The sequence below is a fragment of the Ambystoma mexicanum genome, chromosome 4p (assembly GCF_040938575.1).
Source record: "Ambystoma mexicanum isolate Mex_15411 chromosome 4p, UKY_AmexF1_1, whole genome shotgun sequence".
Classification (NCBI taxonomy): Eukaryota; Metazoa; Chordata; class Amphibia; order Caudata; family Ambystomatidae; genus Ambystoma; species Ambystoma mexicanum.
Genome location: NC_090927.1, coordinates 217,619,669 through 217,633,239, shown reverse-complemented (window position 1 = coordinate 217,633,239; position 13,571 = coordinate 217,619,669). Strand labels below are relative to the sequence as shown.

The 13,571-nt window shown below is 50.0% G+C and overlaps 1 protein-coding gene across 2 annotated transcripts in view; it reads right to left on the bottom strand.

Moving 5' to 3' along the window:
* BLK (BLK proto-oncogene, Src family tyrosine kinase) overlaps positions 1 to 13,571 on the bottom strand; it is a 679,444-nt gene that overhangs the window by 73,864 nt on the left and 592,009 nt on the right. For both annotated transcript variants that reach the window (XM_069605731.1, XM_069605732.1), the window contains one exon: positions 10,295 to 10,445. In XM_069605731.1, coding sequence (XP_069461832.1) covers positions 10,295 to 10,445 — 151 coding nt within the window. The remainder of the gene's footprint in view (positions 1 to 10,294; positions 10,446 to 13,571) is intronic.

Genomic DNA, 13,571 nt, shown 5'->3' with positions numbered 1-13,571 from the left:
GTGGTGGCAGTTGCGATATGGCTGTGGTATGGCTCATGTGTGCCAGTTGCAATGACATGTGTGTTGGGGATTGTGATGACATGTCTGAGGTTTGCCAATGCCATTCATGTGCAACTGTCATGCGTGTATGTGTCCATTGTACAGTGCCCTGATGCCTGTGTTTTGTTTCTCCCTGTCTGCAGCGTCAACTGATGAAGAGGGCGGAGAAGGTGCTGTGGAGCACAGCGGCGGGGATCCGACCGCCAGCCGGAGACGCAAGGCCCGGCTCCCCTCCCGTGTTGTCATCTCGTCGGGGAGTGAGGAGTCCGGTGCCGTGTCAAAGGCCGCAGCTGCCGGGGGGAGGTCCAAGAGGTGGAGGTTGCAGTTGGACTCCTCGGCAGCAGAAGGGGCAGCTGGGACCCCACAGGGCCCAACAGGGGAAGATGGCACGGAGTCATCCAGGTTGGTGGGGGGTTTGGTGGAGGAGGGGGCCGCGCAAGCACCAGAGACGGGGTCTGGAGGTGGGGATCCCACTGGTGCTAGTGGTGCAGTGCAGGGCCAGGGACAGGTGGCAGCACAGGCCGCCGCGGAGGTGTCTGTGTGCAATCCTGTCCCCGATCCTGTCCCTGCATCATCTTGCACCAGCAGGGATGCCTACGTCCAGACCTGTTTTCAGGCAGGGGATGAGCTGACGTCAACTGGCCTTCCTCTGCCTGCGGACGTGGCCATCCAGGTCCGCGTTGAGCCTGTCCTGGCTGGTGTGGCGTTGCGTCAACGGGCCATGTGAGGTGACCTGCAGTCTTTTCATGGAGAGACTGCACGTCATCTCGAATGGCTCGTTGACCACGTCAGCCTGCTGGGACATGTCACCCAGGCCGGATTCCGCTGTCTGATGGGGCTTGCTCCGACCCCCTCCTCAACTGGACCCCCTACGCGCCAGTCGTCCTCTGTGCCATCTTCCCACCCATCAGTCACCTGGGTGCCCTGTGGAGCTGCCTCTGACGGTGCGGTCAGGCTGGTGGAGGAGGCATCCCTGCCACAGTCGGGAGTCGGAGGTCCAGCAGGGGTGGCCACATCAACAAGTGCACCCCAGCCGGCGGAGGATGTGCAGGCAGCAGGAGGCAGTGCACGGGCAGAGGCAGAGCAGCAGCAGCAGCAACATGGTGGGAGACATGAAGGCTCGGGGCTTTCGACATCGGAGGGGCAGGCATCGGCCGGAGGGCAGGGGGACCCAGTACAGAGAGTATCTTCCGTGTGGCAGCGGTTGGGCCACGCCATAGGTGCGGAGCGGCGGCGGGCGGAAGAGGCGCGGCTCACAATGGTCAGGGCGGAGAACTCCATGCGGAGGGCCCTGAGGCGGGCCGAGTGCCTCGAGGCTATCCGCAGGGGGTTGGAGGAGGACACAGCGTCGTCCCTGCGGACCCTCGGGGCCATGGAACTGGACCGCCTCCGGGACATCGAACAGGAGTTCGATGATGCCCTGGCCCGGGACACCACGGAGTGAGCCGCTGGACTTGCCCGCCGCCTTTGTATATAGTTCTTTAGTTTTAGGTTTCCTTTCTTTCTTATTATGATTTGGAGTCGACGGACACTGCTCCACTTTTTGTATATAGTTGATTTTTAGGTAGGTTTTTTAGTAGGTTTCCTTTGTTCAGTTGGGCTCATGGACCCTTGTTATTTTTGTACATAGTTCTTTATTGCATGGAGATTTTTTTACATTTGACTTTGGACAAAATTTTTTTGGATTTGGATTTCCAGTTTTGTGTTTTTATACGGACATGCAGCTTATTTTTTCTCATTCACATTGTAGTTTGTTTTCTTTCTTTAGCATTCTTTATTTTTTTCAATACAATTTTGTTTGCATACTTCACTGTGTGGTATCATCTCATTGGTTTCATGCATGTCATGTTGTGTTTTCCCATTCAATTGCAACAATTGTGTGTGACGGACATGGGTTCATTACCTTCATGAACATTGGGGGTGTAACATGTGATTTCCATCTCCATGTGGGTGAATGGGTTACTTGGTAGGGCTTTTTGGCTGTGGAGGCTGACCATTACGCACATGATTGGGGATTGTGAGGACCTGGTGGGGGCTGCCCATGGTGGCCGGGGGGTGGGGGTGGTGGGAGACATGAGTGGGGGCCTGGTGGAGGATGCCCATGGTGGCAGGGGGGTGGGGGTGGTGGGAGACATGAGTGGGGGCCTGGTGGAGGCTGCCCCTGCACTGCTGGGGGGTGGGGGTGGTGGGAGACATGAGTGGGGGCCTGGTGGAGGGTGACCCTGGATGCTGGGGGGTGGGGGTGCAGGGGGACATGAGTGGGGGCCTGGTGGAGGCTGCCCATGGTGGCAGGCGGGTGGGGGTGGTGGGAGACATGAGTGGGGGCCTGGTGGAGGGTGACCCTGGATGCTGTGGGGTGGGGGTGCAGGGGGACATGAGTGGGGGCCTGGTGGAGGCTGCCCATGGTGGCAGGGGGGTGGGGGTGGTGGGAGACATGAGTGGGGGCCTGGTGTAGGCTGCCCCTGCACTGCTGGGGGGTGGGGGTGGTGGTAGACATGAGTGGGGGCCTGGTGGAGGCTGCCCCTGCACTGCTGGGGGGTGGGGGTGGTGCGAGACATGAGTGGGGGCCTGGTGGAGGCTGCCCCTGCACTGCTGGGGGGTGGGGGTGGTGGGAGACATGAGTGGGGGCCTGGTGGAGGATGCCCATGGTGGCAGGAGGGTGGGGGTGGTGGGAGACATGAGTGGGGGCCTGGTGGAGGGTGACCCTGGATGCTGGGGGGTGGGAGTGCAAGGGGGACATGAGTGGGGGCCTGGTGGAGGCTGCCCCTGCACTGCCGGGGGGTGGGGGTGGTGGGAGACATGAGTGGGGGCCTGGTGGAGGGTGACCCTGGATGCTGGGGGGTGGGGGTGCAGGGGGACATGAGTGGGGGCCTGGTGGAGGCTGCCCCTGCACTGCTGGGGGTGGGGGTGGTGGGAGACATGAGTGGGGGCCTGGTGGAGGCTGCCCCTGCACTGCCGGGGGGTGGGGGTGGTGGGAGACATGAGTGGGGGCCTGGTGGAGGGTGACCCTGCACTGCCGGGGGGTGGGGGTGGTGGGAGACATGAGTGGGGGCCTGGTGGAGGGTGACCCTGGATGCTGGGGGGTGGGGGTGCAGGGGGACATGAGTGGGGGCCTGGTGGAGGCTGCCCCTGCACTGCCGGGGGGTGGGGGTGGTGGGAGACATGAGTGGGGGCCTGGTGGAGGGTGACCCTGGATGCTGGGGGGTGGGGGTGCAGGGGGACATGAGTGGGGGCCTGGTGGAGGCTGCCCCTGCACTGCTGGGGGGTGGGGGTGGTGGGAGACATGAGTGGGGGCCTGGTGGAGGCTGCCCCTGCACTGCCGGGGGGTGGGGGTGGTGGGAGACATGAGTGGGGGCCTGGTGGAGGGTGACCCTGCACTGCCGGGGGGTGGGGGTGGTGGGAGACATGAGTGGGGGCCTGGTGGAGGGTGACCCTGGATGCTGGGGGGTGGGGGTGCAGGGGGACATGAGTGGGGGCCTGGTGGAGGCTGCCCCTGCACTGCCGGGGGGGTGGGGGTGGTGGGAGACATGAGTTGGGGCCTGGTGGAGGGTGACCGTGTATGCTGGGGGGTGGGGGTGCAGGGGGACCTGAGTGGGGGCCTGGTGGAGGCTGCCCCTGCACTGCTGGGGGGTGGGGGTGGTGGGAGACATGCATTGTTGATCAGTAGTGCAAGGTGACATGTGGGTTGGCTGGGGGGTATGCCCATGGTGAATGGGCTGCCTGCGGGACATGGGCAGGCGTGCAGGGTAGTCCCCCGTGGTGTGGGCTGCCTGCAGGGGCCGTGGAGGTTGTGGAGCGTACACCTGGGAGGACCCACACGGCCAATTCACGTGTAGTACTCCCCAGAACCCCTGAAATACACATTCCCTGCTGGTATCGCGTGTGCAACTTCCCGCGCACCCCTGAAATACATGTACCCTGCTCGCACTGGGCCAATCGCGTGTGTAACTTCCCGCACACCCCTGAAATACACGTACCCTGCTCGCACTGGGACAATCGCGTGTTCAACTTCCCGCGCACCCCTGAAATACACGTACCCTGCTCGCACTGGGGCTATCACGTGTGGAACTTCCCGCGCACCCCTGAAATACACGTACCCTGCTCGCACTGGGCCAATCGCGTGTGTAACTTCCCGCGCACCCCTGAAATACACGTACCCTGCTCGCACTGGGCCAATCGCGTGTGTAACTTCCCGCGCACCCCTGAAATACACGTACCCTGCTCGCACTGGGACAATCGCGTGTGCAACTTCCCGCGCACCCCTGAAATACACGTACCCTGCTCGCACTGGGACTATCGCGTGTGGAACTTCCCGCGCACCCCTGAAATACATGTACCCTGCTCGCACTGGGACAATCGCGTGTGCAACTTCCCGCGCACGCCTGAAATACACATACCTTGCTGAAATCGCGTGTGGAACTTGCCGCGCACCCCTGAAATGCACGTACCCTGCTGAAATCGCGTATGCAACTTCCCGCGCACCCCTGAAATACACGTACCCTGCTCGCTCTGGGACAATCGCGTGTGCAAATTCCCGCGCACCCCTGAAATACACGTACCCTGCTCGCACTGGGACTATCGCGTGTGGAACTTCCCGCGCACCCCTGAAATACACGTACCCTGCTCGCACTGGGACAATCGCGTGTGCAACTTCCGGCGCACCCCTGAAATACACATACCTTGCTGAAATCGCGTGTGGAACTTGCCGCGCACCCCTGAAATGCACGTACCCTGCTGAAATCGCGTATGCAACTTCCCGCGCACCACTGAAATACACGTACCCTGCTCGCACTGGGACAATCGCGTGTGCAACTTCCCGCGCACCCCAGAAATACACATACCCTGCTCGCACTGGGACTATCGCGTGTGGAACTTCCCGCGCACCCCTGAAATACACGTACCCTGCTCGCACTGGGACAATCGCGTGTGCAACTTCCCGCGCACCCCTGAAATACACATACCTTGCTGAAATCGCGTGTGGAACTTGCTGCGCACCCCTGAAATGCACGTACCCTGCTGAAATCGCGTATGCAACTTCCCACGCACCCCTGAAATACACGTACCCTGCTCGCACTGGGACAATCGCGTGTGCAACTTCCCGCGCACCCCAGAAATACACGTACCCTGCTCGCACTGGGACTATCGCGTGTGGAACTTGCCGCGCACCCCTGAAATACACGTACCCTGCTGCAATCGCGTATGCAACTTCCCGCGCACCCCTGAAATACACCTTCCCCGCTTGGCATTTGCTGTTTGGCAGCCCGGTGAACTGGTCCAGGGTTCGCGAAGCCCTTTGCGATGATTTAGCGATTTTGATGGCTTTTCCTTGCGCAAGGGCTTTCTTGGGGGCGTTACTGGCGCTGCTGCAGGGTCGCTGCGATTCTCTGCGCCACGGCTGGTTTGGGAGCCTGAAATCCATGAATACGCTGTGCGCAGAAATCGGTTTTAGCGCACGTGCCTGGCGCAGACAATCGCACGCGGACACTCTGCGCCAGCCGCTTGCGACACTTTTCTGCGAAATTCTATGAATTACCCTCTGAATGTCCTGTGGTGCCTGGGGAATGACAGTAGTTAGTGGCCTTGGCAAAGTGCTCAGTTGACATGCTTAGGGTATTGGTGGAGGGTGGGGCATGAACACAGGCCATGAGCCAGCAGAGTGTCGACTAAACATAGCCATGGGCTATACCTATTTGGCACTTGGATCTCTTGAAGGAACCTGTGCTGCAGTCAAACAAATGTCAATGCAAATGATAGAAAGTAGACATTCGGACAAACAAGTCTCATTGTAAGATTAGAATTGTGCACATAGGTCTGTTCACACTCTATGGAGAGTACTGCTTGCAGCACCCCGTGCTGGATGCATCCTCAAAAAAGCTTCTGATGACTAAATGTGATGTTGCACAAGGACACATAGGGATTACTACAGAAATCATGTAAATACCTGTGAGCGACAGCATTGATGACAATGCTGGGAACGCTTATGTTGCTTCTTAAGAGGTACGTTTGGCTTGTATACTCAATCTGCGTAAACCACATTTTTAGGTTTTGGTTCCTAGAACAGGTTCACCAGGTTTATTAGGCTTCATGCTCAAATATGGGCTCTACTCTTGTCCTCAATGTCCTCAGGTAGAGCTCAGCTCTGAAGCAGATGTTCATTAAAAAAAACATAAATATGCACATCTTCAGTACCGTGAAAGGGATATTTTCAATTTAATTATGTTGTCCCAATTGTGTTAATTTTTTTTAATTACCTTGCTGCTTGTGTAATCTAGAGTAGTCAATGAAAAATAATATTAAAATGCTGCAGGAGTTTTATGATGGCAATACACAAATAAGGCCTTGCAGAAACTGATGCGTGGCTCAATGGCTTTGAGGTGCCTGATTTCCTCAGCAAAAAGGGGTAACTTCGGGTAGGATTGTATCCTTTTGGGCGCCCTTAGGATCATTCATAAAAGTAACTAATACGGAGGTGCATGCAGAAATATATCCTTATTTTTTGAACTAAGAGGAATATTTTGGGGCTCAATGAGATTGTTGAGTAGCACAATGTGTCTTTATGACCATTTATGCAATTCCCCGTTGTTGATGAGTCTATGTTATAACTTTATTAATATGTATGTATTAACATCTATACTGAGATTGTCAATGCTATTCAGTTGTTACATCTGGTAAGGTGGTTATTTTTCATGTTCTAGATATCGCAGGCTAAATAGATAGGCTGCCCTATCTATATAGTAAGATCTGAACTACTGGTATATGTAATCTATTATTTGTAATATGGTTAACAATGCTCACATCTGTGATTTCAATACAGTAGTTAACTTAATTTTTGATTTGTTGATATGTGGGTTTAAGTCCACACACATTTGTGAAGGCCCAGAATGCCTGCTGCAGAACAAATCTATATGTATATATACATTTCTGCCTAAACAAATAGTTTGCACTCTGTACTATGTGTATATATCTGACCTTTGATGTGGCCTATGATATGTATCTGGAGGATATTCATCTGTTTCTCTCTAGGTAAATTCCCTTTTTTTAAAAAATGTGTTTAAATATTTACATTTTTCAGGGCTTGTATTAACTTTCTTTGAGAAGTTAGAATGTTTTACAGTTGTTCTTTGTATTGGAAAACCACTTAATATTGTGGCATTTATTATTGAAGACATTTCCACAGTTAAAGTGAAGAACTGTGGTGAACTTTTATCCATTGATTGGTACAATGGGCACATTGTTGGGTACTTGTACACACGTGTTGTATAATGGGAAAACCTCCAAGTCTAATAATAATAGAAAATGAGATTCTTATGAAATTGGAATTTAAGACAATATCTCTCTATCTTTTCTGTCTATAGTTAATGAAGTTCTTGGCACTTCCACTGAATTTTGAAGGAACATGCACTGTCCCTTCTTTTGCTTGCCCCTGAGGAATGTCCTGTATTTATTTTACATCATTAGGACAGCAACATGTTGGGCTGTTTTTTTTTAACATAGACTTTGTTAGTAATATCTAACTTTGTTGAACCCTAAGACCATTTAGGTTTATTTACTGTTTAGGGTTATATATGGTCGTGGGTGCTATATGTGAGTGCCTTTGTGATTTTTACATTTCACATTTTATGTATGAGTATCATGTATTACATTTTTAATATTGTATTTGTGTATACATATCACATTAAAGTATTGGAAATATCTTTGTAACATGCAGATTTTATTTGTGTGTATTTAGGAGAACTTATGATGAATGGTGTATGATTAGCTAGAGAGAGAGTTGTGTGGCATTTATGACTTGGGTTGGGGTTCTTTCCTTTTGTATATCATTATGAAATATGGTTCACGCCATCTGGGCTGCAATAACAGGATTTGCTCATGTAAGCTACCTTCACATCATTGAAAGAGTGCCAAGTGATTACCACTGATCTGGGTTAGTTATAGGACTGCAGTCCTGAGTCAGGTGTAGTCTAGGGATGTATATAGAGTTCTTGAATCTACACTGCCGACTACAAATCCCCATATGCAAGGGTAGGCCCTAAATGTCTGCAACCCAGTAGAGGGGAGCGTAAATCGCACTTATCAGGAGTCTCCTTGCCCGTTTTGGTTTCTCTAACAGGATCATGCAGACCCCTCATTTACTGGTATAAAACTGAGTGAACGCATCTTTGATAATGCATGGGTGATCATCTAGTGCATGCACAGTACAGATCAAAATCTGGATCACATCAGCAATGATTTCCTTAAAGCCACAGCGGGCAGGGTATTGAAATCACATCGTAATGAGGCCATTTAATGTGAAGTGTTGAGGTAAATGAAGACATACAGGCAAGGCATCCTGCTATTACAGCCTCGTGTACCACTACGGTACTTTTTAAATTGATGTCAAGGGGGCAAAGGGGCACAAAGCAGCGTTGATGTCTCCACCGTGCTTTCCACTGTCATCATTTTGTAAAAAGTGCAAATTACATGCACATGCATGCAGCGTTACCACTTCCATGCTTTTGAGACACCTGCATGCAATTCCCAACTTTTCCAATACAGAGTTCAAACGTAAAGAGTGAAAAGAGATGAAATTCCTTTACTTTTTACTTCTACACTCTGTCTTGTAACAAAGTAAATTCTGCTTTATGAAGAAGCAGATACCAATGGATACCTAAGGAATCTCCCTGCTTTTAGCAGGTGCCAAATGGAGGTCAATGCTATGGGATTCCATTAATTTTACAGCTACATTCAGGGACTTCATTTCATCAAAATGCCTGGGGTAGCGGAAGTGACCTCACATGACCCTTGACCTCTTATGACATAACAGGAAGTGATGGCATGCGACCTTCTTTCACCCCATGACAAAACAGGAACCGGCATCACTTAGCATTGTTCATAAATACACTATGAAAAATATGGTTACGATATCACTATAATGTGACATACATTTCATACAAGAATGGATCGCCATATGTATTATTAAGATAAGTGTGTATAGGCCAATATTACCAAATTACTGGGAATGCAAGCAGACGTCCATGGCCAAATGATAATGATGTGTTATTATGTAGTACTTACGCTTAATGATGTGTTATTATATAGTACTTACGCTTAAGCACTTTATATAGAAAAAATATACATACAATATCACGCACCCTGTGTTGCTACTCATTTATCAACCTCAGAAAGAGGAAAGGCTGAGTTGAGGTGTTTAAAACAGACTAATTCAGTGACTCACCGCATGAAGTGTGCCTGAAATAAACCTTTAATGAGTCCACCAATTAATTCCAGAAAGACACATTATTTGATATTCCTATTCTTTCTTATTTAGGGTCACTACTGAAAGTGTTAGACTTGTCAAACCCCTGTTCATTTCATTTTAAGAGGCCTGAACAAGAAAGCCAGCCACTCCAGAAGCAAAGAGCCACATGCCGCTGGCCATAGCCCAGGAGCTTCCATAAAAAAAAAAGATCTTAAAAAAGACACTTTAAAAAAAAAAGAATGTTTTTAGGGGTAGCAAGGGAGACCACACTGGTAGCAAGGGAGACCTCAGGGGTCGCAGCTGCGACCCTTGGTCACCCCTAAATGACGTCCCTCGATACATTAAAATCTCATGCAGTCGTACATTTATTTTACTTTCAAGACAGGAGCAGACTCATTTTACAAAAAAATGTTAATTGCATGGAGGGGACTTCCAAAATTTGCACTAACTTGTAGTTGCGTCCCCTGCTTACAACGTTCTACATTTGCAAAGCAGAGTGCAAAAATCCAGAGTTAAAGCAGGTGAAAGCGCATTTACTCTTTACTTTTACTCTTCGTTTATTGAGAGATGTAAATGCCAACTGCAAATACCACTTTGCAGATGGCATTTGCAGTGTATTTCTATGGAATCTGCCTGCTTTTAGCAGGTGTTGAATGTAGGCAGAATCTATAAGAATCCATCCATTCAACACCCACTCTCTCTTAGGTAAAGAATGAAGAGCAGGATGACATAGAGGACATTTCGCCTTCCATCTCCCCCTCCACCTGCAAAATTATTTCAAAATGCCCCATATCGGAAAAACTGGTGTAAAGACTGGCATAATGCATGTGCACCTCGTTTTTACACCTATGTTACTGCTCTACTGATTTTAAAATGACCCCTCTACGTGACTGTTTTGTCCACACCACCAATTGTGTGGTTGGTATTCCTTGTGTGTAGGAATATATCAGCACTACCAAATCAATTCATGAGGACAGGTATCACAGGACACTGAGGTGACATCCATTGACAACTTACCCTCATGCGCTTCATATTCATTGTCAATGATCCGGGCCAGGCCAAAATCTGCAATTTTACAACCAAGACTATCAGACACTAAAATGTTTGCCGCTCGCAGGTCCCGGTGAATGTAATTTTTCTTCTCAAGGTAGGCCATTCCCTCTGCAACCTGTGAATTCAGAGAATACAGCGCAATCAGCCATGATATGTCGGAGGGATGCTGTGTTGCAGCCTACTTCAATTCAATTTCATTTTATTTGGACATTATTAAGACTATTCCACGCAGAGGGCCACTGGACAAACTGAGCAACCCAGGAACATGCAGAGTTCTGCAGATTTCCTGGCGGGCCTCCATTTAGTATGGGTACCTTGTTTTCTGCTACTCTTTCCCTATTTTCCAGTTGTCCCACCCCCTTCCTTTCCTCTCTCCTCATCCCCAAGTCTCTTTGAAGGAATTGTTATAGAGCCTTCAGTAATCTTATTCATCACTCTCAAAACATTTTTCATTTGAGTTTTTTGTTATGTTGAACTACATTTTATACCATTTGTAGGTACACATCTGCTTTAAAATGTACTATTTGGGCCTACTTGTCCACACTTTCTTTGCCAGATAACCCCCAAAAGCCTACATAGAGGTGTTGAGCTTGCCTGCTACATTTTCCTGCGCAATGTAATATGGGGCCACTGCCACTGCGAAAATCATTTCCAGTGCCATTTTTGATTTCCAGTCCACCCCTGCCTGGGAATGAGATTTTGACTAGCCCTTGGCTGCCACCTGGATGGTAGATGGTGCTGATGTGCATAGTCAATGGCTAGGAGACAAACAGGAATGCTTTCAATGTCTAGCTCGAGTGAGCAGTCTGCCTCATTGAAGGGTACTTACCAGCTAGGTCAAATACGTTTGGGAAGTGTAACTTCACCAGAGAGGCCACTACACTGCATTGCCATAATGTGTGCCAGGCTACTTGGGGTCCCCTAGCCAGCCTCTCTCTATAGTCAGGGAGAGAGGTCCCAAAAATCACACACTCTACAAAGATCCAAGCGCATGCCCCCACAAATCATGCAGATGCCTTTCCAAGAGACTGGCAGAGCGTGAATAGAGGTATCAGAGAGTTTGGTGGAATTCAGACTCTCTACAGTTGCAGGGGACAAGGGGTGATGGAAAGATTGACAGCATGGGCCCCTAGCCCAATATACAGAAAGCCCCACCAGGCAGAGCCAACCAGCTCTTTAAATGGTGATTTCCAAATAGATCCTGGAATCAGGGTTTTGCTCCATTCAGGTGCTACCTTGGACCCAACCAATAGAGATCTAGTTACTCTAGTGCAGCCATGTCCACTCGTTACATATGCTATCCAATTTCCAAAATGAGATCTAGTTATCCCATCAACTAAAAATGCACTTTCACTTATCTTATTCCATCATCTTCTCTTGCTTTATCCAATGATCACACTCAATACGTGTTTGTATTCGGAGATGGCAGGGACACTTGCTGGCCTTGGTGACACCTTGGCCTTGGTGACAATCCAGTTCTGGTGCATCGCCAACAATCTCTGCCTCAACGCTTGTAAAACTGAGATCCTTCCCATTGGGACCCCTGCTCACTCCTTCTTCCCTTCACACTGCCCTTCCTCCTTGGGCCCTCCCCCTGCGCCCTCTTCTGAAGCTAGAAACCTTGGAGTCATCTTCGACTCCTCTCTCTCCTTCCTCCCTCACACTCAGGACATTGCAAAGAAGTCCCACTTTCAGCTCTTCCTTTTCAAAGGAATTCTCCCTTTTCTCACTTTCCCCCAGAAGCTCAACGTGACCCAAGCCCTGGTTCTCTCTAGGCTTGACGAAATAGCCTCCTCCTGAATCTACCATCTTCCACTCTGCAACCCCTCCAGCTAATCCAGAATAGGGCAGCAAGATTTATCCTTGGCCTTAATCCCAGGGACTGCATCTCTCCTGCACTAAAAAGTCTCTACTGGCTCCCGGTTGCTGCACAGATTAAATTCAAATCTTTCTGCATCATCCACAAGGCGGTCTGAGCTCGGGGACCACACTATCTTCAACTTTATCTCTCTAAATACTCTCCCTGTAGACCACTATGCTCCTCTGGCTTCAACTATCTGTGTGTAAAGTATTTTGCTAAACAGAGTGCAGGTGGGCATTCGCTTTCATCAGCTGTCTCCCTCCTATGGAACAGTTTACCCCTCCCTCTTCACCTTGAGCAGAACCTTGTTAAATTCCAGACGCTCCTTAAGACTCTCCTCTTTACCTCCTCCTTCCCTTCTTCTCTCCCCTGCTAATCCCACAGCTGCTGTGATTGGTGTTCTGGGCCCTCACTGCCCTGACCTCCACTACCATTTGACCCAGTTTCCTCTGCACTTGCACTTATGCCCTCTGCCCTGGAGACTCGCACTTACACCCCTCGCAGCTCCAGGCCGGGTTGCACTCAACACCCCGAGCACTTTATCTGTGGCTCACCCATGATCTCAGACTCCCCAGCACTTACCCCCTGCCCTTTTCCTTGCTTCACTTGCACGTTCTGAATGCTCACAAGGCATAGTGGTTTCGTCCCCTTTTTCCTTTCCCCCCTTGCTCTTAATATTGTGTTTTTATGTATTGCAATGTACCTCCCACCCTTGCTCCCTCCCTTGCCCTGTGGGCGCTTTGAAACAGTATTGTCTTATTGTATAAGCACCTAACAAGCAAACAATACATAAATAAAAATGCTTCAAATGGCAATAGCTCTGGTTACCCCATTTACTACAGGCCAAAGGAAGTGAGTGCAACAACTGTAGTTAATGATGATTTACCCGTTCAATAATGGTAACCCCCTTGAACTGGTGACCTTTGATTATCTGGGTCTGTGATCCTCACTTAGATGGGTCAACTGGGCAAAGCTTCCATGACAGTGGCCCAGGTGGGTAGGAGAACACTGACCTTCAGTAGGCGATTTAGGGGCCGTACTGAATATCATGATCTACACTGTGACATTTAGGGAGGTTTTGTCTATGGAAAAAGCACCTGCATGAGTGGATCTGAATGAATACTGGGAATCACCTCTGCTTCTCCTGGAGAATGCAGCGGCAAGCATTCTAAGTAATTACTTGGAACAGAAAGTGGCCCAGGAAGTGCTTCAGGTAAACCCTGGTTTGCTTCTTCCCATTATCTCTGCCTCTGTTGCCTTGTCTGTCGTGAGCCGTCATCTTTCTTTGGCACATCCAATCCTATGAATTTAAGTTAAGAATCCTTCCAATGGCGACATATATGGCAAAATGGCGAGGAGTAACTAGTATGCATAATATGT